The 24,848-nt window shown below is 42.1% G+C and overlaps 1 protein-coding gene across 1 annotated transcript; it reads left to right on the top strand.

The window, feature by feature from the left end:
- Nucleotides 1-1,425: 1,425 nt before the first annotated feature.
- On the top strand, nucleotides 1,426-12,672 carry fgl2a (fibrinogen-like 2a). The gene is made up of 5 exons (XM_062383016.1): nucleotides 1,426-2,258; nucleotides 3,049-3,253; nucleotides 8,437-8,656; nucleotides 10,326-10,496; nucleotides 10,585-12,672. The coding sequence occupies exons 1-5, from the start codon at nucleotides 1,662-1,664 to the stop codon at nucleotides 10,898-10,900; spliced, it is 1,509 nt and encodes a 502-aa protein (XP_062239000.1). The 5' UTR covers nucleotides 1,426-1,661; the 3' UTR covers nucleotides 10,901-12,672.
- The last annotated feature ends 12,176 nt before the right edge of the window (nucleotides 12,673-24,848 follow it).

Genomic DNA, 24,848 nt, shown 5'->3' with positions numbered 1-24,848 from the left:
AGTTAAAATGTCAATAGAAAAAACCACCAAGAGTTACGAAATCATTATAATATACAAAAACAAGGGAATGGTTTTGCTTGTGTTTATTGGAAAAACAAGAATTTATGATTTCAACAATTAATAAATCTGACTAAATTTCCATGTTTTGTTCAAGCCACAGACGAACAGGCTAAAAGTGTAATCCAAACTTTCTTCACACAACCCAGGCATTGTGGCTGATACGGGTCTCCCTGTGGGTCCCGCACTAATCGAGTCTTATCTCAATTGGACTAGCTGCATTCATTTTTATGTAGAGTGAGGTGTGCACTCCGCAGGTGAATTAAGTTAGAAAATATAAATCAGATCAGGACAGAGAACAGAGTGTATCTGCAGGCACTTAGTATTCAAGGATGTGGATCAGGGAAAACTGATTTATTGTAGGTCTCTGATGAAGCTTATGGTTAATTTGCAACATCCTGAGCAAGTCGGGTGTAATCCACAGAAGCCTATAGGCTGTTGTTGTGATGGGATCACCCAAGACTATTCACTGGTCAATATGAGGCATCGACCCGTGAGAACTCGTTAGTCATTGCTTAATTTTTGGCCATTATGGGAAGATGTTAACATCAGTCAATATGAATAATTATTAAATTGACTGTCACATTATTTTTTCGGTTTAAACATTAACTTAATCTTGCTGTTAATACATATTATATTGGTTTAATTTACCCAAACCTGCAACATAATGTATTGGGTAGCCATTACTACACGGGGATTCATCATCACTACACTGTAATGCATATTCTGTCAGTACTACACTATTACTCAGCTGTCATTACTATACTATTACATTCAGTAAGTGCTAAATACTTATGGCTGTTTAACTTTCATTTCAGCATCTTACATGGCTGTTACTATCATTGTGACACACACACACACACACACACACACACACACACACACACACACACCGGAGGATTTCACAGTATTTGTGTCCACCTGACTATAATTTGGACAGGGACACTTCCTGGTGAGGGTGAGTCAAATAGATGTTTTCAACGGGACCTCATAATCGGGAGTTGTGTCAATACAAAGAATTTAAAATGTTGTGCCCAACCACAAAAAAAAAAAACATAATGTCAGCTGAAAGTGGATGGTTCCTGCGTAATGAGTCATTCCACAGTTCAGGGAAATGACCTGAATGGGGCGCGAGGCAGGAAGGCACCATGCAGCGAGTGCAGGCGGAGGACCTGCCGCCCTCTCTCCCCTCATCTTTGTGGTTTTTCCACAATGCTGCTGATATGGTGTTTTGCATTACGCAACAGTGCCGCCCCTCCCATCCCCTCAAAACTCAGCACTCTCTCTCTCTCTCCCTCGCTCTCTCTCCCCCTCCCTCCCTCACTCGTCCTGATATTAATGACACAGCTATCTGAGGCAGCAGCAGTTCCCCTGCGCTCTCTCTCCCTCCTGCAGGCTGCGCTTATACACACACACACTCTTAAACCAATAGGATTCTGGACACACATTCACATACTCCATACCTACAGATAATCTGCGCACACACACACATGCAACACACACTATTTAAGACATAGTTCCACTCGCTGGAGTTTATTTCAGAGGCAGTTGGACACACTTTCACTTTACACATATTTCTCCTCTCCAAATCTGAAGCAGAAAAAATGAGGACAACTGTGCTTTGCGTTTGTGCCAGCCTCCTGCTCACGGCAACCATGGTGCCGCTCATCAGCCAGGCAGCGGATATCCCTGTCAACTCACACCAGAGATGGGACGCGAAAGGACCTTTCACTTTGGGATCTGACTCTGGCACCCCCACCTCCTGCCCCATGAAGCTCAGACCCTCTGGCCAGTGCGGGAGCTCCGGAGCCGGGGCAGAGGAGGGCGAGGACTGCACATACCAGCTCACCTTGCCCCCTCTCACCATCCAGCTGCCCAAGCAGTTCAGGCTGCTGGAGAAGACAATGAAGGAGCTGCAGAGCTTGAAGGAGGTGGTGAACAAGCTGAAGAGCGGGTGCCAGGAGTGCCGCGGAGCACGGGGCAGCGGGGCAGCGGGACACCAGCAGGCTGATCAAGGGAAGAAGGATGCTGGGGAAGAAGTGAGACTGGACCTGACAGGACAGGAGGTGATAGGTGGGTTGAGTCACGAGGAGAGGGGAGATGGGATGGTGCCTGGAGCTACTGTGGATGGTGCTGGACTGGGACAAGGTTCTGTTTTTTGGAAAATTACACCAAGCCCGAGCTCAATGCAGGAGATGCAGGTAAGAGGCAGCTGAGTCTCAGCTTTAAATGAAATCATTCTGGGTTATGAAGCCTGTTCTTGGTTCAGTGCAAAGAGGAAACCAGGTCAATATTTAGATATCATTTTTTCAGAACTGTTACATTCTCATTGCTTATGTCACTATAAGTTAAGTGGATGCTATGTCAGCCTGATCCAAGTTTGATACTCAGAGAAAACAGAATTTGTTCTTTTAACTGTAAAATAATTTTAGAACTGTCTGTGCAAAAAGGGCAAAAGTGGCACTGCACCAGTTCCTTTACATTTCTTTGAAGAGCAAATTCCCCATAGACCAGTATCATTGTCAGCCTTGTGGAGATTACAGTGACACTGATCTAATCATACTGAAAAAAAAATGTTCTCACCGTGTACACAAAGTCATCTAAACATGCCCATTCAAATGTAGCCAACTGGAAGGAAAGCTGGATCCATGAAGTCCTACCTGGCAACAGTTCACCAGGGAAAATTCCTGGTACTGTAAACAGGGCATTGGGGGGTGGGGGGGGGTGATCAGCTTTAGAAGCCGACCCAATGGCAGTAAATTCTGCTTTGTCTGGTAAGCTTGTTGACTCTCGCAGCCACTTTTGGCGGCCGGCCAACCATCACGCCGTCGCGGATTCGTTTCTGTTGCTGTTCTGAAAAATTCAAATTGGCTGCCATGAAAACCAACGGGGAGGAGACGGGTGACATCGCTTAATCCACCTGCTTTGTATTCGGTGCGCAGAAATAATCCACTAACCCCCACTCCCCCCTCCGCTCTGGCCCCTTCCCAGGTGAAGCTGAACAGGATGTCGGCTAGCCTGCGCAACGCCCGGGGCCAGATCTCGGCCCTGCAGGGTCGCATGGAGGGAATCAACCTGCTCAACATGGACAACGTGAAGGCGATGGTGGACGGACGGGTGCAGAACATCACTGGGGTGATCGACAAGCTCAGCTCCACCTGCACCACCGGGTGTCCTTCGCACAATACCCCTGCGTGTAAGCCTGCTTTTCTTAGAAGATCCCTCTCATTGGGTTCTTTTCTCATGTTTACTTCTACTATTCCATCCCGCCATGTCCTTTAAATGTATCTTCCATCTTCGCAGGTATTTATATACTCTCACTTTCTGAACACCCCCTTTTCTGGGTGTTCTATTGTGTTATTTTCTATTCTGTGCTATCTTTCGCCATTTCAAAGACGGCTCAATGCTCCTCCTCTCATGCATTTTTCTGTAATCTCTCTGAGCACGATCAAGCAACCTGCTCTCTCTCTCTCCTTATCTCTTCCCACAAATGCACCACAGATGTTGTTATGGTAATGAATGCCCGTCACACACCATCCAGCGGTTTCGGGTTGCCATGGAGTGTGTACAATCATGCCTAAGGGGACACAGTGACAAACAACCCAACTCTGGGCGGTCACCTTCACCCAACGAGCTCCTTCTTTCTGGGAAATGGAAAATGAAATCGTCCAGGTTGACAATGGCCTCCTTAAAAACAAACGTGTTGTAACAAGTCTTATCCATTACCGATAAGAATAGCGTTACATATTTGCAGAGAGTTGTATAACCATGTCAGCACCTTAAGAAAAATACTCTAGTGAGAGTGAGGTTTCCCATGTCTGTAACATCACGACAGCAGAGCCTGTCTACTCACTTCAGCCATAGCAAAAAAAAATTACAAAAACAAAATAGTTTAAGGTTGAGGTCATGATGGACAAGAGTGAAGCAATATGGGAGCTGGGGTCAATAAGAGAATTCATTTTACCTCTTATATAATTGAGTCAAGTGCCTTGACATTCACTTGTCTCCAGATGGAGAAACTCAAAAGGGAGAAGAGAGAGGGGGACAGATGCTTGGCTCCAGTAGAACAACGTAGGATTTAAAAATGAAACTTTAAAAAAAGGGAGTGGAATCTCTCAACGGTGCGAAAACCTACCAGCAGAGATCCCAAACTAAGCTTTGCAGACAGTCCACTTAACAGTGACGTAAAAGCTTATTTGGATGAGAGCATGGCTGAAATGCAGCGGAAGGCCACTTTTCAGATGGGAACTGAATAATATCCCTGCACTGCGTGAGTGAATGTCACACCATACTGGGGCTTTTTATGTGGAAACCGATGTGAGCTTATTTCTAAGTAGATTAGCAGGGACAGTGGTGTGAAGGGAATACAAGCTTTTCGGACTTCTGTGGGTTTTTTTCCCCCATCCACCAAACTTGCCTCTTTCTCCTTCAGACTCTCCTTCATTTCATGGCACTTCTCTTGCCTTTCTCCTAAGCTGCATCTGCTCTTCATCTCCCCATTTCTGCTTCTTTTCCTGTTACATGTCATTTTTCTTTTTATCTTCTTTAACCACAACTTGCCCCGTCTCCCTCTCTCTTTAATCCCCTTTTCCCGGTACCTTTTCGTCCCCCCCCCCCCACCTCTCTCCCTCTGGAGGTCATGCTCTTGACTACCTCTCATTATCTCTTGCCAACAACACAAGAAGTAATGCCGGCAGCTTTCTCAACATTAGTCACGGATGGCGCGCAGGGTCAGCAGCACTTGTCTTTGTACATCAATCTGTCATGTTAAGCTCAAGAGCCGGCAAATTCTTTGAACGATTTAGGGAGATCATACCTGATGATGTCTGAAATGATTCCGACAGAAGTAGACAAAAGACAAAGTCTAATGGTCTGACCTGTGTAGTTTCACAATACGAGTATAAACAATGCATTTTCACTCGAGCGATTCCTTGTAAATACAAAAACTGATATAAACTGAAATTGTTTGTGAACAAATACTGATTAACTCCTATTTTAAAACATGTGAATTTGCTCCATTCTTAATCTTTAAAAACTTATACCAGATGCTGAATGAATATACGCCTTAAATGAAACAATGTTGTTTATCGAAATTTTCCAAAGAGCTCGGTGAAGTAATTCGTGCCTAAATAGTTTCCCTGACTCCTCAACAAAACTACCCAGATGCCAAATTGTAGCTGAATAGTTAATATAATTGTTAAATAGAGATTTGCAAGAGAACACATGAATCAAATTCTGTTTTTATTGTAAGAAAGGCAAGCAAGTAACGGATTTAACATTTTTAGATGTCATATGAGACAGATGTGTGTTTACGTCTAGATGGAAGCTGTGGTGGGATGGATCATTGGCAAGTAAATGTTAGCCAATCACATGCCAGGGGATTTTCGAAAAACAGCCACACTGGTACAGCTCATTAAGCTGCGCTAAACTCTAAAGCATTTACCCATAGCGGGTGCAGAAAAGGCATCCAAGGACACTCCAAAAATTCATTCTTCTAACTCTTTATCCTCTTATCTATACCATTTTATTTAAAGCCAAAAAAAGCTGAGGAACGTGTAGCTAATAAAACACAGGCCGATTTGGGATTGCAATTTCACCATCAAGCAGGACTGATAATACGTTGGTCAAGGAGCTTCTATCTCTCGCAGCTCTCGGTGCTGTGGGCATTCATTTCAGCCTCTCTGCTGCGAGCACTAATCTTCACTCTCACTCCCGCAAGACTGCTGGGCCTTGAGGTGAATGGACAGCACTTCATGTTACTGTCAGCCACATTAACTCAGTTATAAACAACGAGAACACACGGCCATCGTCAGGAGCTGCCCGGCTGCGATGTGTTCACACGACTTCCTGGAGGATGGGTGTTGTTTCTTGATGAAAGTTTCGCTGCATCAAAACTGACAGCAGTATCAGATTTGAAATATGTTTGTGGGGAAAGATTACACTATCACTCACGAACACATTTCCTTCCATCAGAGGTGCTGATGGCACACGAGTGCCGGTTGTCACAAGGCGCACCTCCTTGATAACGCAGTTGTCTTTCTTTCCGTCAATCATTTTTCCGTCAAGAGTCAAATGAGCAATATCATATTCTGGTCAGTCGGCCAAGATAAAGCTAGCTCTGTGAAGGCATGTCTGTCACTGTCATCTAAATGATCAGCTTTTAAAGGAGACAGTAGCTCATATTCAGGTTCATAGTTATAATGTTCATACTGTATTGCTGCAGCTCCTCTTCACAAATGTTGGCCTCTGTTCTATCTTCAAGCTAACAAAATATGCATTTGAATGGAAATGGTGGTGGGTTGAAAACTCGATTGAGATACAGAAGCAGTGTAATTATGGCAGCTGAGAAGGCTTGATGTTCTTGTGGAAGAAATCTTCAATACATGTTTAATACTTCAAAATACGATTGGAGTTACAGGATTGATTTATTTAGCGCCACGTCAGACACACTTACAAAACAAAAGAAAACCCACCTCGTAGCCTGTTGCACACCATTTTGAGCAAGCAAGTCGTTCAATCCATGAACCAAAGCAAAACGTTTTGAAATTGAATGGGTTCCCAGGCTTTGTTAGGGGACGTGAAAGACAAGCTGCTAGGCGTGCATTCGGCAAATGTGGGGCATCATATTACCAAGATGCGTTACTATGAGAACTCTTCTTCTTCCTTGTTCAGCTTATTGGAGGGTGGCAACCAATGTCAAGGTGCATTAGCGCCATCTACTGGATCTGCTTCGAGAACCTACTCCACTGTCACAATCCAGAAGTGACTTCTCTGGGCCTGCCTCTTCTTCCTGACTGAAGTAGGAGCCAGATTTCAGAAAGGGCATTTCAGGAGCAGTGTTTTCTTTAAGGTAGAGGAGGTCAATTTGAGCTTTTTCACTTTGTAGAACTTTTATATTAATGCAGAGGAAATAATAGGTCTCCTTTGGAGAGAACAGGCCAGCACGTATGAAGTTAAGGAAGTGAGAGAGCTAGCAGGCACTTAAAGCAATCAGCTCTCTAATTTGACTCAGCCATCTTAACAGTTGAACAGCCAATCAGCAATCAGTCATTTGGGCATCATTGAGTGGCTGATATTAGAGTTATTTAGGTCAAGCCCAGTGTCAGAGGGAGTGAGTGAGTGAGGGAGAGAGTGAGTGAGTGAGTTAGGTGGCTCTTGCCTGTCTCTGGATACTGGCAGCCCAGTCAGATAGACATGGAGGAATGAAGTAGAGATACTTCAAGATACTTAAAAGTGAAGGAGACACAGAATATGCAGGTCAATACTTTGAATTTCAAGTGCAGCAAAAAGCTGCTAACTTGACAGGGACATATTTCAAGCTCACACTCAACTCCCTGACTGCTCTGTTTATGGAGTGATTTACCATCTGCAGCCATTTTGCACCTGACAGGTACAGGAGACGCTTATATAATGACAGCAACCGTGGACTTCACACCTTTTTACATCTAGCCTTGCACTCCACAAACACTATTTGGTCTAGACATCTCCCTACACCTCAGGACACCTGATGCCCTCTGTGTTCATGCCCCCCCCCCCTCTGCTGTTATAGTCAACTAAACCCCTGAACAGATTTAACAGTTTGACAAAACTGTATCAGCGCTGGGGGAGAGTCAGACTCCGGAGGGGTCCACATGCTGCCTGCCCAGTGTCAGGATGATTTAGGCCGCAGGTGCTGAATGAGCAGGGAGGGGGTACGCCTCTCTAATCCAGTTTTACACTTTCCCACGTTTTGACAGGTCTGTTCCTTTCAGTTCCCTAAATGCTAACTGACAGCGGCCTTTGGACCTTGGTTTTGGGTTTGGTCAGTGGCCTGCAGTGCGGCACAGGGGCCCAGGAGCAAGAGGCAGAGGAATAAGTGGGGAAGGTATAAAAAAAAATGGATGGGGGGGTTCTCACAAGTTAGTGGAGCTCTATGAAATGAACCTGTGGTGCAGCACAAGTGAGGTTTGCTGACTTTTATCCTCCGACAGTGCCCCTTGCCCTTTCATTTATGTTCTTTCATGTCGAACTCCTCGATATGGTTCTTGGCTGAGGGATCGCCTGCTGAGAAGCAAAGGAATGGAATGAAATGACTATACTGATAAACAGTATTCAGCGATACAAACGTTTATGCTTCACAACATGCTGAAATTCGGTGTGAGTCACACAAGCAATTGTTTTGTTAAGTGAAGGGGAACAGTCTAGGAGCAAAAAAAAGGACATCTCATTCCCTTTTCCAGGCTTTTCTCTGCCTCCGGGGCTGTTTCCATCAAAGTCTCTTCGACGGGCAGAGAAAAATGCCAGAGCAAAGTGAAAGCATCATCAAATGTTCTCCTGTGAAAAAATCCCATTATATGTACCCTCTTCCTCTTCTCTCCTTCTCTCCCTGTCGCCCAGCAGTCATGTTAGCCCCTCGGGACTGTTCAGACTACAACATTCTGGAGACGAGGAAGAACGCGGTGTATCGCATAACCCCTGATCCCCGCAACGGGACCTTTGACGTGTACTGCGACATGGAGTCCTTCGGAGGTGGATGGACTGTGATACAGCAACGGCTCAATGGGTCTGTGAGCTTCAACCGCACCTGGGCCGAGTACAAGAAGGGCTTCGGCAACCTCAGGTATTGGTCTTCATTCATTAAGTTTTGCTGAAATATGTGATAGGTCTTATGCATACTTATTGATGGGTGACACAACTCCACTTATGAAATTGATTTGATGTTTATTTCAACCTCACCAAATTGCACTCATAAGTAGTAGTCCCCTAAATATCCCCTTTCTTCAGAAAGATCTATAATTTTTGTTTCTGAGAAATCAACACCGCATTACTAGAGGGAAAACAAAATGCATTTGTGTTATTCCTTGGCTCATGCCCCACCCCTCCACTAAATTTCATGGAAATCCGTTGAGTAGCTTTTGCAAAATCTGGAGACTAAAACAAACACAGATGAAAACGTTCTTTCGCGGAGTTGCAACAGAAACCATGTTTGAAAAAAATGTATGTGATGCGTACTAATACGGAGAAGCCAGGCTTTATGACCTACACTCCAGCCAGAAGATGCTAGGTTTCTCTGTGGGAAGCCGCCATGCCTTCCATTATTCTAAGGTCTTAAGTCACGTTTCGGGTGATGGAAACTTTCCACTAAGAACTTCACAATAAGACAACCTCTGCTTAAGCTTTTGATTCAGAGTTACGATTCTGTAACCTCTCCCACCCGTCACCTGCAAGTGACTGATCTAATAGCTTCTCCTGGCTAAAAGCTACCATGTCCTCAGGCAGCCATGGGGGTGTGCTGGACTGATACAAACCTGATACAACTTGAGATTGGCCAGTCTCACTGACTAATGATGCACGCCTGTTTTCACCAGTAAAACAAACACACTTCACAGATAAATAAACCTGTGCACCACAATAAGTTATTTAACGGGTTAAAAGATTTTGTTAAATCACTCAAATTAAAACTTTACATTTCAACATATGTCTCAGTCTTTTCACTCTGTGTTTGTTTTATATCCAGTACTTCCACTATAACTTAGCTTATTTTCTCTCTTCTACTGTAGTATTGAGCTTTGTATGGGAGATAAACATGGTTACCTCATATGGATATGTAGTTGTGCTTCCTACTGAAAGAATAACATCTCCTCTCAGCCTTCGTTTACCGTCACACTACTCCCTTTCCTGCACTCTCCATTAAAGTCCAATTCAGTTTGAGTTAGGGCAGCATGATTCTGGCAAATATGGGAATCCTGATTCTCCCACTATCAGCTGGGTTGTTTTCTGGATTCACTTGATTGTATCTCGGACAAACTATTCTCCACTTTTCTCTCTCATTTGCTGCCGTCTCTCCCTTTTATTCCTTTATTCCACTGCTGGTTTTCTGCTACTCAGCATTATGCAGAGGTAATGTCGCAGTGTCATCGGTTGAGGGAGAAACAAAAGGTCATGTAGCATTAGGCACGGTCACACCGCATGCACCAGTGGCCTACCTTCGCCTTCTGTTCATTTCCAATTAGTGCAAACTGGGAGGCGAATCAACATTTGCTTGCAGTGGCAAACCAAATCCGCAGCGTGGCTTTGTATGGAGTTCAACTTTGGTGAACTTTGACCCACAATATTCACTTAGAAATTAGATTGCATATAGGTGGGACTCGAGATGACGATTTAATTATGATTAATTGTGCAGCCCCAGTTTGAGGGACTCTCCCGAGCTTCTAATCAGGTGTATACACATTATAAACTATCCAATTATTATGTTTCCCTTCCTTCCTCTACCTTCTTCTCTCCTGCAGAGGTGAGTTCTGGTTGGGCAATGACTACATGCACCTGCTAACAAAAGCCAAAGATATGGTTTTGCGTATCGAGCTGGAAGACTTTGAGGGTGTGCGGGAATACGCCAAGTTCGACCAGTTCTACGTGGCCAATGAGTTCCTTCGCTACCGGCTGTCTATCAGTGGATACAGGTATAATATTTGATTTTGTGCACGTTTCAATGTGTGATTTAATAATTCAAGGATGAAAACATCTAATAAATCAACCTGTCGTTTTTAGTGGAACTGCCGGAAACGCCATCAGCTTAAACAAGCACTTCAACCACGACCAGAAGTTCTTCTCCACGCCCGACCGTGACAACGACATGTACCCCTCCGGGAACTGCGGCGCCTACTACAGCTCCGGCTGGTGGTTCGACGCCTGCATGTCCGCCAACCTCAACGGGAAGTACTACCACAAGCGGTACAAGGGGGTGAGGAACGGGATCTTCTGGGGGACGTGGCACAACATGTCGACGGAGTACTACCCCACCAACTACAGGCAGGCCTTCAAAACGGTCAAGATGATGATACGGCCAAAGAACTACGCTCCTTAAGAGGACCAGGTAACGAGTGTGTTCACGCAGACGGATGGACGGAAACACACAAAGAAAATGGAAGAACAAGTAGAATCATACACATGTGCATAGTCCTGCATTGGCACACATTTACACATGCACACTGAAAAAAAAGACTATAAGCGCTATAGCCCTATAGAAGTTATAAGACAACTAATTGATGAAAAAAGTGTTTTATGTGCCATTACTTATTTTCTACTGGAGTGTGTGTGTGTGTGGCCTTGAACAAAAGGCTGGATTAAAATCATAATAATAAAAGGACAATGGACTATTAACGATAATGGAATAATAAAAAGAACCACACAGTGTAAAGGGCAGACTCCTACAGGGGCTGTGATATTACACGGAGGGTTAACGTGAGAGATTTTTCACCTTTTCTTCGCTGACATTTCCAGGTTCTGTTGGGCCGCCTCCCCCAGATATAAAAACCCCGGCCAGGACACAGCGCAGCACACAGTCCCAGTAAAAACTAATGAGCTATCATTTTTTCTCCACTCCAAATGGTTTCATAATTAACAGCAGCCACTCGAGTGAGGTATACGAGGGCTGATGATACAGTTTTGAGTGGCTCCGAAATTATTCATGCTGGGGTCAGAGCCAAACTGTTAAAAATAAAAGAAAAACACCAGCAGTGAAGAAGTGAATAGCTTCTGTGCCGTTTATTTAATTACACTGGGACGCTTCTCTAATGTATCGCCATTCAATTCAGTATGAAGCATCCCAGTATAAAAATGTAGCCTGAGATAAATTTCTATTGGGTCATTCCCCAGTACGTTCTGCATGATGGATGTTTAAGTAAATTGTGCTCGACAACAGCCACAGAGCAGGACACTGCTGCAAGAGGGGGGGGGAGACGTAATTGTTTTTCCACCCATTGCTCTGGGTGTATTAAACTACTGCACATCTCTTGATGCCATTCACTAGTTTTCATGTATTCAAAAAAGAAAAGACCAAAAAAAAAAAAAATCCTCCCTCAATCACCACTTGTACAATACTGCTGCCTAGTGTTAGAAAAGTGTAAAGCATCATTTAATCCATTTTATACACACTGTGAATGGGGGGGGAAGGATGTGTGGGGGGTAAGAAGAGACGTTTAAGGATGTGTACAGTATTTATTTTATTTTGTGAGGTTATGATAGCTTTTATAATATAGGTCATAAAGTCTAATGAATGTTGACATTGGAGCAGTGATGAAGACTGTGCATTGTTGTGACCATTCGTCATCGTAAATAGCGTGTGTACTTGGAGCTTTGTTTTTGTACAAATTTGATCTTTTCTATCATTCATATTCAACCGTCATGCCAAAAAAATAATATGCACTTTTTATATCCAAAAAATGAATTAAAGTCACACCTACAAGGTTGTGTACATTTGCAGTTTTAAATAACAATGACGCCTATTGCCTACTTTCAAAACATCTATGTATTGAAATCCCCTTTCAATAAACGTATACAAACGTTTAGCATGAGGAGAAACTCTGGAGTGTCTGGCTTCTTGTATCCAGGACGCATAAAGGCTGCCTGTGACTATGGAGGGACGAGGTGCTGCATGCACATCACAAATGGGTCAACGAGGTCAAAAGAATGAGTTCATACTAACTTCACATAAGATGAAAATGTGGGCCGGTTCAGTTAATGTCTGTACACTGTATGTGATGATCAATTTAATAAAAAAGTGCTCAATTCCTGCAATTACATCAAATTCTATGTATTCTCTTTTGTTTAAACATTAAAAAACAATTTAAGTTTCAAGGTGAACATTGTAAATCCGCGTACAGTACTTTTCTTTTGTTAAAATTGTGAATTAAAATTGTGAATTATACATTAGCAATAGGTTTGTAAAAAGATGCATTAGATCTCTAACACACTTTATAATCTTTTGAAAGCATTTATAATATTTTCTTATCTGATTTCAGTATTAAGATTAAATACAATCGCTGCAGCCATCTAATCCGATGCTTCTGTTCCATTTTAAAACCTCCATCGTCGTTTTAACAACATTCAGGAGTCTTACCTCATCCAGGAAACGGAAGGCAGGACTATCAGGAACATCAGCACTGACAGAGGGCTGCTCCTCTGGGAGCGAAGCATCAGGTGCAAGGGCCAATAGGGGGATGTCCTCCTCCATTCTCTTCTCTTCCTCCTCCTCCTCCTCTTGTTCTTTCACCTTCACTTCCCCTCTACTGCCCTGCTTCTCAGATAGACTCACTATACCCACCAATTGATGCACAGAGAGGGATATGATTAGAGAGAAAGACCAGAGAGAGCAATGCAGTTCAGAAACAGGATGCACGATGGAAGCAATATGCAATATTCATTCATAGTTTTTCATTGACACACATAGAGAACAGGCAGAATTAGATTTTACAACACTTCCACTATGAGCTGCAAAATTACATTAATGCTTATGAGCTTTTAAATGCTTTGTTACTTGCTATCTAAACAGGATCCAAACCAGTATGAGGACGATTCATTTGAATTTAACAGTGTTGTAGTTGGTTTTGAATAACAAAAAGAAACATACTAAAATGGGATTACTTATGATGGTAATTTTATTTTGAAGCAGTAGAGAAGGAAGTCAAAATCAGGGTAAATCCTATGCTCAAACTAACTTTGGGGGCTTATTCATAATAAATAATTCTTAATTTTTTAATTAAAGCTCTTGCAACTGTCTGTCATATTCGCAGCAGCTAAAATTGGTTTATTATTTTTGAATAATTCCACCTGCAAATGACTGATAGAGCCCATCTTGGAAGTTTTCCTGCCACAAAAACACTATTTTCCCAATCAAAGTTCTCCACGTGCATGAAACATGAGCTCGAACAGCTCCAACATTATCCTCTGCGAAATAAAAACATGCACAAAATCACACAAGCTAGCCATAACGCCAGCTAGCTTAAAGTGCTACATGATAGGTTCGCTACGTAAACAAACAACAACGATTCTAAAATAAATAAAAAAAAGTCTTACTTCTTTTAAGTCCGTGCAAGACTTCAACCCTCCGTGTGTTCGTGTTGTGAACCTACAGCTCCCACACACTTAGAACACTTCAACTGGATCTGAAGCTGTAGTCTGTGATTCCAGCTGAAGTCTGTGATTCAAGCTGAAGTCTGTGGTTTCAAGCTGAAGTCTGTGATTCCAGCTGAAGTCTGTGAATCAAGCTGAAGTCTGTCATTCAAGCTGAAGTCTGTGATTCCAGCTGAAGTCTGTGAATCAAGCTGAAGTCTGTCATTCAAGCTGAAGTCTGTGATTCCAGCTGAAGTCTGTGATTCCAGCTGAAGTCTGTGATTCCATCTGAAGTTAGCAACGCACTGATTCCTCTGGGTGACGGGAGTGTTGTGGTTCCCATAGAAACGACGCAACAGGCCCTCCCCAGAAACTTCAAGTGAAATCTTGCACTTTAAAACATTGTGGATCAAGTTACAGCTTCTTAAAGTTTGAAGAAACAAAAAAGTATGGATCGATTAATTAATTGATTTATTGATTTCTATTTATCGATGAGCAAAAAAAACATAACTTAATCTAAAAACAAAATCATCTTAAAATCCTTATAGGTGCCATTGAATCAGGAAGAAGAAAATAAATCCACATCAACAAGGAAAAGCTCCTCTTAGATTTAAGAGCCACCAGGAGGAGAAGGAGCCATTGTGATCTGAAAGCACAAGGATTTAGGAACATTACCATTAATAATACCGAACACATGACTCAGCTTCTGTTGTTCTACCCTGATCTGTACTTGTAGCTGTCCTACATACGAGGGGATGCACTCAACAAATTGACAATAACAAAATAATAAGATATTGTATAAGCTGTTTTTAAGTGCACTTATTGGGTCAAAATCCCTTCTTCGCTTGCAGTGATTGGACACAAGATGACGCTAAATTGCAGATTACTGTTGACTTCCATTGGCCATGCAGAGCAGCGTCACGGTCCATCTGGCTGAACACACTGAAGATGGACGTGGATTCCAACTGACCTGAATCCAAGGTGAAACTGACGGGGGTGATGCGACGCTGCTGTTCTCCCGTCAGCTTCTTTCCCACAGTGCACCCTGGGAGCCGGGCATTGCTTCCCCCCCGCAATACCGCAACAGCTGCAGGGCTGGGTTATCTCAGCGATGTATATGTGTGGGTGCCAACATGTGTGAGCATATAATGTGTATGACAGGTGTAGAGATGCATTTAGGTCTTTGTGTCGCAGACGTGATGTCACTCCTTAAATATGCTGTATGGGTGAGAAGCGGCTGTAATCTCTCTCCCCCCCTCCTGCAGCCTTGAGTCTTTATCAGTGATGCATTGTGGGAGAAGGTTTCAGACGGTGTTTTGCGTCGAGGTATGTTCCTGATTTACCTTGGGGTTTACGGGCTGTTGCACAAAGAGTCACATGCTTCAAAGGCTGTTGTCAGTGTTACCTAATTATTGTCTGCAAAAACTCACAAAACAAACACAAACACACTGATCAAAGACAAGGCACACATGTGCAAACTGCCTGTAGCTTTGTCTACAAAGATGGACGACATGCTAGCTCCTCAAAAGAGAAGCCAACGCGTCCTGATCACCCCCCTGGTGGCAGGCGGCAGTATTGATCACACAAACTCAAAGTTACAAGACAAGACGTTCGTAAAGGGAATTTTGGGCTTCATCTCTGGATAGTGGGAGGAAGTGGAGATGGGTCATCTGTCTTTATAAACAGTCTACAGTTTGCACACACAAACTTGACCTTTCTGAACTTAGGAGAGGAGTGGGACTTAAAGGGGAGAGCAGACAGTTGATTTCAGAAACACACCCTCTTATTAAGCCTGTTTATGATACCAACCAAATGTTTACCACACCATTTCTTTAGAATTTTTTACTGCAACAAATCATTTGTGCATTTTGGAAATTATGTTTCCGTTTTCAGAATTAACCTTGAATCCTCTCCACCAGTCTGGATATGTTACTTTTTTAAAAAGCACTATGCCCCTGATGTGTCCCCAGTATTACCATTTTTGGCTAAATAAAACATAGCCCTGGTTTTGCAGCTATTTTTGGAGCGGCACTTGTCGAAGTATGTGGGAATAATGAAAAACAGAAGCTGAAAGTATAAATAAAGCCTGTCTGCTTCAGGTTACTATTTGTTGCCAATTCGGTCATTGTTGGTGTGGTACTCGGATGTTGGTTTATCTTTTCACTACAGGAAACCTGGTACGATCTGCAGGACCAGGATCATTTTAAAAATAGAAGAGCAGAGGCATAGAACTCCTCACGTCCTACCGATCAACACATTCTCCACAGATTTGACATTTTTGCATTTAATTTTTTCCACCCATCTGTATGTATAACTAGAATGAAACTCACTATATCCCATATCTCCACCAATGCCCAACTGTTTCCTTGAATTTAATCACACTGGAACAAATTGTAGACGCCCTTATCATTCCTTTAAACTTGCCAGATTTCTTTTTTTTTCATCAAAATCCATGAATCATCCTCTGGGAAATTTAATAAAGGCAAAAAAAGGCAAAAGACCCTATCTTGCAATGTTAAAGAACGAGTTTAGAAAATCATAGATGACATTCCCTGATCTGGATCCGCAACAGAATATAAAGTAATGCACATCGTTCAACCAGGTTTTGTTGAAATCCTTCCAGAAGTTTAGGAGTTTCACATTGTCTTTGTGCTCCTTGGAGCCTGAACTCTATCGGAGCGGCGGACATCACTCTTCCAAAGAAATTCCCATGGGTGTTCTACATCACTTTCATTCCCATCAAACCGTTCGGTGACTGACACCTATTGGCCCATTGCCATCTTGTTCCTGCAGACGTTTTCTGTTTTTTCCGTTAATTTGTCATCCATCTGTATGTGAAATAAAGCCGAGCTTCACTTTGTCTTCCCGTCAAGCCACAGTTTTTTCTGCTGCAGTTCACAGTTTGCTCTGTAATCTATAACAGATGTTGATGCCTGTTTAATCCGTCACCAGGGCAGTTAGCAGGCCACGAAACCTGTACTATGTTTACAATATATAGGTAAGCAGATTGATTATTTTCATTGTAGTACTTTAACTATTAATAAAGTAATTGCTTGGCTTTTATGGTGCCATATCCTCATAGTGTAATATAATTACTGCCAAGGTTTTTGTTTAATGTGCGTTGGTTATTGTGTTTGTTTATGACCAAAACAACACTAGAACTACTGGACGGATTTCAACAACACTTAAAAGGAAGGATGTGAAGTGTGTAAGGGAGGAACCCATTAAATTCTGGTGTGGATTTGGATGAGGAGGCGGATCCAGGGATCTTCTTTTCACATTTTCCAGATTTCATAATTAGTCTTGGTGGGGGGACAAACAGGCTTATTGAGGGAACTGATATCTGAGTGTGTGACATTTGGTGCAGCTTAATTTGAATTTAAGGGGACTACTGAGAGCCAGTGAGAGACAACAAGTATTCAGAAAAAGATATCCACAATCTAACTATGAAAAATATTCGATGGCAACAGAATGCTACAACTCACACATCCCGCTATTATCATGTGTGTTTTTGCAACTATGAATCATATCATAGATTCTAGGGGTCGTTTTTGCTGCAAGAATGGATTTTTATGAACACTATGTAAAAGTAGGCAGAGCTAACACAATTTTCTTGACTGTGAGTGTATCTGTGTGTGTGTGTGTATGTCCTGCATGTGTGTGTTTGCTCACCATCGCATTAACCAGACTTTCGGAAAAAGTTACCATGCTCCCCCAGAGCCTTGTCCGGATCTCTGTTTTTCCTACCGTATTGTAGTCACAACAAACGCAACTTTAGGGGATCTTGGGTAATTTGACAACATCCAACCCCCCCCCCCCCCCCCCCCCCCCCCCCCCCCCACATTAACCTCCAGGGTTTCTGGGTTTCACGTGTGGCTGGAGGTCGGGAGACTCTTTCAAATGCTCTAATTAACACTGACACACACACGAATACACACACACAGTTATTTTTCCACACACGTAATCTGCTGCCACGATTTCTCGTCTCCACTTTGTCCTTCAGACAAAGCGTCAGTCGACAGTTTATAAATGGATGTTTAAAGTCTCTTAAAACCTTGAAACCAACTTTTATAGAAGCTCAGACTGAATGGTCCGTGCACTTAGAATAAAAGTCTGCGAGAGATCTTTACCTCATACAGTGTTCAAAAATAGAATGGGGTTCTTATAACATTAGATGAGAGGACATGTGATGGTATTAATTAGTTCCACCGAACATGAAACTTTATCAAACTATGAAACATAAATTACTCATCTTTTACAGAGCTTTTGGGAAACCGTAGGCCATGATGTCATTTTCTGTGGAGAGTCCAGGGCATTGTTTCACAGTGTGTCAGTGGGCAGACGTGGGGGGCCCCTGGGCACCATCTTTCTCTCGGGGCCCCCTGCAGCTTGAATTTCCCCCTGCAGCTTGAACTCCAAAAACCATATGCAGCAGACAGCGGTGCCTGTATGTCAACCGAAGCCATGTGTGTAAGCCCCTGACAACTGAGCACTGTTTCTGAGGGATATGTTGACTCATTTGGAACGAAAGCTGATCTTTGAAGTGTGTCTAACTAAAAAAAAAGAAAGAAACATGTGGTTTGAACCATGGATTGTAAACAAAGATGGACGGCGCACGTCCCCACTTCCTCCCACTAATATAGGCAAAAATATCCAGGATACGATCGCTGCCATCTTGTGCCGCTGACGTAATTTAGAGCCAGAGTCTACCATTAATGATTGATATACACGTTCGACCAATCGAGCCCTTTCAGAAAAATGTTTTGGACATTTTAGTTTGGCCCATTTACCATCCTTTAATAATCCTTTTTAATAGGATGACATCTCTTTCAGCCAAATGGCAGCAACACCTGGTTTAAATATTGTGAGTGTATTTGTGTGTGTTGTTGTAAGAAACGTGTTTTTTCAGGAGAAAATTCTTTGGCTAACTTTCGACATGGGAAGACTCTGATTGCTGAGATTTGCCAGTGCGGGCCTCTGGAGTGAAGTAATGAGTTTCGTATCTTTCCTCCTTCGGGAGGTTTTATGAGAAAGGGAAGCTATAAAAAACCTAAACAGATTAATTTTATAGCATTTCATGGTCATTTTGAAGCTATTCTTGTGGGTTGTGGCGGTTAGGAAGCATGCTGCCTGATATAGTTTTGAAGAACCTGTGTGTGCAGTATACGCAGACACATATGGATTCACCATGGTCTCAGCTTGACTCAGTATTTTAAAGCATCTCATCTTCTCTTTAAATTTGATGTGGTTTTTGCTGCAGCCTGTTGCTCGCGTGGCCTTCGACACTTCTGAAGGAAGCACATGTGCTGCTGCTCATGTATGTAACTGTTGCATGGATACAACACCGATCGGCTATAAAGATGGACGACGTGACAGCTTCACAAGGTGAAGCCAAATCCTCTCGATCTCCCCCTGGTGGCTGGCTGCAGTAAAGGTCGATAACTCTGCATTCTCCATGTCAGTGGATGGGACAGGGACAAGATTAAAAAGTACATGTCAAATAGAAACTTCCAAGAAATGGTTTCTGTCATTTTAGGTAGTTGTTGATGTGTCTTCAAGTCTTTCATTTTCTGGTAAGTTTGGTTTTTTATTAGTTATATGATGCTATAAAAACGGGGTGTAACATCGTGATTGACAGCTTGGACTGACTCCCGATTGGCCGAGCACATGTATCGATGTGTCGTCCATCATTGTAAACTGTCTATGGGATATATGTATACTGTACTCTCAGTCAAATCTTTTCACTACTAATAAGGTTTTATTATCCACATTTATTTTAGCTCTTTTAGAAAGTTTTTATCGTGTTTACATTCTCTTTTAACAACAGCTATTTTCTGTTCTTGGTTTCAATTGTGCCTCCAAGATGGACGCGCCTGTGCCAAACACATTTTTCTCTCTCCGATCAGTCATTTTTCTCCCGCCTGGTCACAATTGAAACAACCACGGCGTTGAGACTCAATTCATAGAAACGTTAATAACCTAGAATGAAATAAATAGGGAATTACTCTTTAAAGAGCAATTACAAATCATTAGAGGAGAAAAACGTTGCAGGCTAAATGCTAATGCAAAAAGCCTAAATCAACTTTGCCTTTCACCTTAAATGCTCAGTCTAATTATAGTTTACTGGAACCCACTGAATCACTCTTTGTTCAAATGAATGGTTTTGGATTGTAACCAGTAAAACAAAGTGGAGCCACGAGCAAGAGGCTGTTTATCAAGTCAAACATGAGTATAATTCCTTGCTTGTGTTTTGAAAAGACAGAAAAGATGGCGGAGCAGCTGGTTAATTGATCGCAGGTACATGAACTTCCCTGACCTCTGAGGTGGAACTTATCCAAGGACACCCTGCAAACGTCTAGGGGGATTAGATGAAATAATAACAACCGCTGTGCTGTTTCCACTGAGGAAAGAAGAGATGGTCCTGGATCTAATTTTACTGCTTCCCACAAAACTGTGTGGATCTCGTGGTCGACATCACAGAACCAAGAAGAGGTCAAACGGGTCACATGAGAAAATGTCGGATCCAAACAAACAGATCAGGGACAGTTTGACTTGATCCTCACTGAGACTCATGTTACATAAACACCTGGTTCAGACTAAACCAGAGTTGATCTAAGTGCTACCATTGTTTCAAAGAAGATTTACTTAACCTCCACATTTTGTCCATATTACTGTGGGATTTAAACTAATCCCCGTAAGGATCAACCCACCGAAGGCTCCAACAGGTGGATCCTCCTCAGGCCGTGCAAATCCAAAATGTCTATACATCAATTGCAAATTTGACTCAAATGAAACTACAGTTATATGTTTCAGGTTATTATATTGTATTTAAAAACACAAAGGTTATAGAATATAATGCATTGTTAGAAGTGACACCATCCGTCCCTAAATATTTGGCTTCTGCATGACTTCCCAAAAAGCAAAGACGAAAAAGAAAATCTCGCAAAATTAAAATTAAAAGTAATTTTTTCTGTGTAAGTAATTAACTGAATCAAGCAATTGTAAAACAAAGAATAGAAGAAATGGAATAAACCCCTAAGACATGTGTTGCAACTGAATATTGTAGGGGAACCACAGGACTTGTTGTACTGTGTCAGTATCAGTTAAGTCAATATTCTGTATTCCACCCCTGCACAGAGATGCCAGCTTTTCATCTGTGTTCCTGCAGCAGAAGAAACAACTCTTTGCAAGAATATTGCACGTGCAGGTGTTTTCACATCACAGGAGATTTAATCACCAATCCAGAAGGTGTTAACATCTTTGAGAAAGAAAGAAAGAAGAAAGGAACGAGAGAAGGAAGGAAGTGTTGTGAGTGTAGTTTAATTTCTCTGAGTAGGATGGAAACAATTAACTTCATCTGATCACCAGATTGAGAGGAAAGCCTCCTCTCATTTACATACACGCTTGCTTTGTGTTTCTGTGTATGAGTGTGTTTCTGTGTGTGAGTGTGCTTGTGTGTGTGTGTGTTCCCCACAGATCCAGGGAGGGATCCTCCAGTGCCGCCTGGCTTCCTTCCCTTTCATCCCAGCCACAGCGCTCCACAGACAGCCACATCCTTGCAAACGCTGCCCTTCCTGGTAACGATGGTCAGGACGACAGAAACAAATCATCTCCCACGTCAGACTTTCTCCGTGTCGTTTTTCTCCTTCTCTACTTCTAGCCTGATCTTTACTGTAGGGTCTATCGTATACTTTTACTTAATCCAGCTTTTTTTGCTTTATTTTCCATCTTATGTATTTCTCTTTATTACATTTGTCTATTTGTCTCTTTCTCTCTCTCACACACACACACACACGTTAGACATTGTCACTCGTCACCGCTTATAAATGATTACTAGAAAAATCTCACAGGGGAAAATTAGACTTTTTATTTCAGGCTTATTAATAAAAAACCCATGCCTCCTCTTTCCACTTGGAAAACTAGTGTTCAGTGTTGTGGAAATAAGTCTGTGTGTATGTGTATGTGTATGTGTATGTGTATGTGTATGTGTATGTGTGTGTGTGTGTGTGTGCGTGTGCGTGTGCGTGTGTGTGTGTGTGTGTGTGTGCGTGTGCGTGCGTGTGCGTGGCCACACAATAATACAGTAATAACTCTTATAAAAATAAAAGATGTGGTTTTTCAGTAGGGTATCAATTAGCTCGGACCCAGAACATCAAGGAAAGACATTTAAAGGAAGGAAAAACAATATCAATAACTTCACATGATTATTACAGAAAGTGCAGCTGAGAAAGAAATACTACAGATGTTGCAAAATGTGGACTTTTTATTCATGATTATTGTTTTAACGTGTATTGAAAAACAAAACTGATACCATTGATAAATTATTGATAGTCATAGGGATTTTGTCAGGCTGAAATGTACATATCATACCTGGAAATAAAGCACATTTTAAACAGGAAAATAACCAAGTTTCATGACTTTCAGACAGTCATTGTAACAATAAAATCTGCAGAATTCAAACAAATCCATATCAAAATCCCTACATCTCTCCTTTGTTTTGCTTTCTGTTTGACTCAATGCTCAAACCACAGGAACAGACTATACTTTTCCATGGTCGCCGGTGCCCTCTTGAAGAAGGCACATTTGATTTTCATTGCATGATATGCTTCGTCCATAAATTATTTTGTGTGTCTGTGTTTTTCCCTGCTTGTGGTCGGCACCAGGCTGGAAAGGCTTCTGCAGGACGGAGACTTTTTCGGTTTGAGTCCTCGGGGAGTAGCCTACACCCCAGAAACCAAAATTACAGAGTATAGAGAGAGAGAGAGAGAGAGAGGGCTGAGGTGAAGGAGATGTCTGTGCCCTTAAAGGAAAACAAAGCTCCTGTGAAACCCTTTAAATTCACGAAGGACAAAATGTGATTGCCCCCTTTTCTATTTTAAGTAAGAGAAAAGGGTTAAAAGAACAAATAAAAGAAAAAGTGTGTGTGTGTATCTACATCTGTTCATATACTTCTCTTCTCAAAGAGGTCATGACTCACTTTGTCTGTCTCAGTGAAGTCATTCCAGTCTGGAGCTAGAAACCAACCCCCCACACTGACCCAGTCCTCTTTCCCCAAATCCCCTTGACTCCACCATCCATGTGGTCAGTTTAATGAGCTCTTAAAAAGAAGAGGCTGAGACCTGCAACCAAATGGGGACAATGTTAGAGGAAGTTTAAAAATGTAGCTACTGTATGATGGAGTATTAGGGCCAATAATAACTAAATACTTCATCTTTTGATACATCACCACCACGTTATCTATGTATCAGGACTTTGAAAGATGTGAAAGAAATGACCGCTCAACTATGACTTTATTCTCAACTATGACTTTATTCTTATAATATTACGACTTCTTTCTCAGATAACAACTTTCTTCTTGTAATATTATGACTTTTAACTCAATGGCGGCTTTACTCTAGTATTCCCACATAATTCTTGAAATCTCAGATTTGTTCTTATTCACTGATGCTCTGTAGTACTTCTAACGCTTTCAGTTCATGAGTGAAGGGGAGCAGATGCTCAGATCCTGGAATGAAAATAAGCAGCTCCGGGGTGCGGACGTTCCTGACCTTTGAACCCTCGTTCAGCTGTGTGGTATGTCGGTCAGTGCCCGAACATGTAGTGGCTGTGGATTGTGCAATTTTCCTTTTAGTACACAAGCAGCACACAACATTACTGACAGTAAGTGTTGTTGTTGAAATTCCCAACGGATCACTTAAGTATAAAGAACGCCTTTAAATATACAAATTGATTCATTGTATATCATGTATCTTACATCTTGGCTTTGCTTAATAGCAACAGTAAGTGAAGAAAATACTGTTACTGTCTTAATTTAAATTAAATGGACAAAAGATATTCATATTAAATCTTTAATTGATACTCATAGTTGTAAAATTTCATTTGGGATCAATGAACTAAATGTTTCACAGCTGTAGAAAGTTTATTCGGCTTAAGATTGATCTTTCTGACGGGGATTTCCGAAGAATTTACTGTGTGCGCACGTGTGCGTTTCTATGTTTTTTGCAAACTCAACAAAATGATTTCGGAATAAACCTTGAAAGAGAAAAACCAGAGATTCTTCAGAGCGTGGGACTAGTTCCTTTTTGTGTCTTTATTGATGTGATCTTCTGTAGAAACACATGGAGCCTGCGGAGAGAGTCCAACTTTTAAATCACAGGAACTTTTATTGAGCTCTTTTTGGCCTCTAGTCTCAAATAAAGGACTTTATAGTAACACTGTCGTTCTCCGATGGGTGACAGCCTCACAAACCCAAACAGATGTTTTTGTCTCATAGTATGACATTCATTTTTATAGCTGCTTAAAAATAAAGCTTTCACCCACTTTCTGTGATTTTAAATTGTTACCAGATCTTCAGATAATGAGACACAAGCCTCCGTTGGAACATAATAACAAAATAATATTTGCAGAACAACTGTAGATTCCTTCACTTTCTTTCCTCTGCATAGATCTACCTCTCTCCTCTTCGTCATTACGCACGGAAACTTGGGCTCTGACCTCATCGTCACCTTTTGATCAATCAGCTCCTCTCCTGTGGCGTGGCAGCGATAAGACCCTGCAGGGAGCTCCTTACACACTTCCTGCACAGAGCGCATCCGCCGCAGTCAGTCGGGTGTAGTAGTGGTTAGTTGTTCAGTGTTTGGGAAAAAAAAATCTCTGCGTGAGTTCCCGCAGCTCAATCTTCAGATTCTTTTGTTTGTTCGACCAAAAAGAAAAAGAACGATCTGGAGTTGATATAATATAAAAAGTTTGAAAACAGATCATCTTCATATTTCTGAATCTGGAGCCACAGAAGGATTTGTATTTTTGGTCCTCGAGTGAGTTCTGAATCCATTGATAACTGATCTAAACAGTTGCATAACTTCTGTCGCTCCACTTTGAATTAATCGATTGTGTCAGCTCTGAGCTTTTCAGTTACAAGATTT

This window comes from Platichthys flesus, chromosome 23 (assembly GCF_949316205.1).
Source record: "Platichthys flesus chromosome 23, fPlaFle2.1, whole genome shotgun sequence".
Classification (NCBI taxonomy): Eukaryota; Metazoa; Chordata; class Actinopteri; order Pleuronectiformes; family Pleuronectidae; genus Platichthys; species Platichthys flesus.
This window is presented reverse-complemented; position numbering and strand designations above follow the sequence as displayed.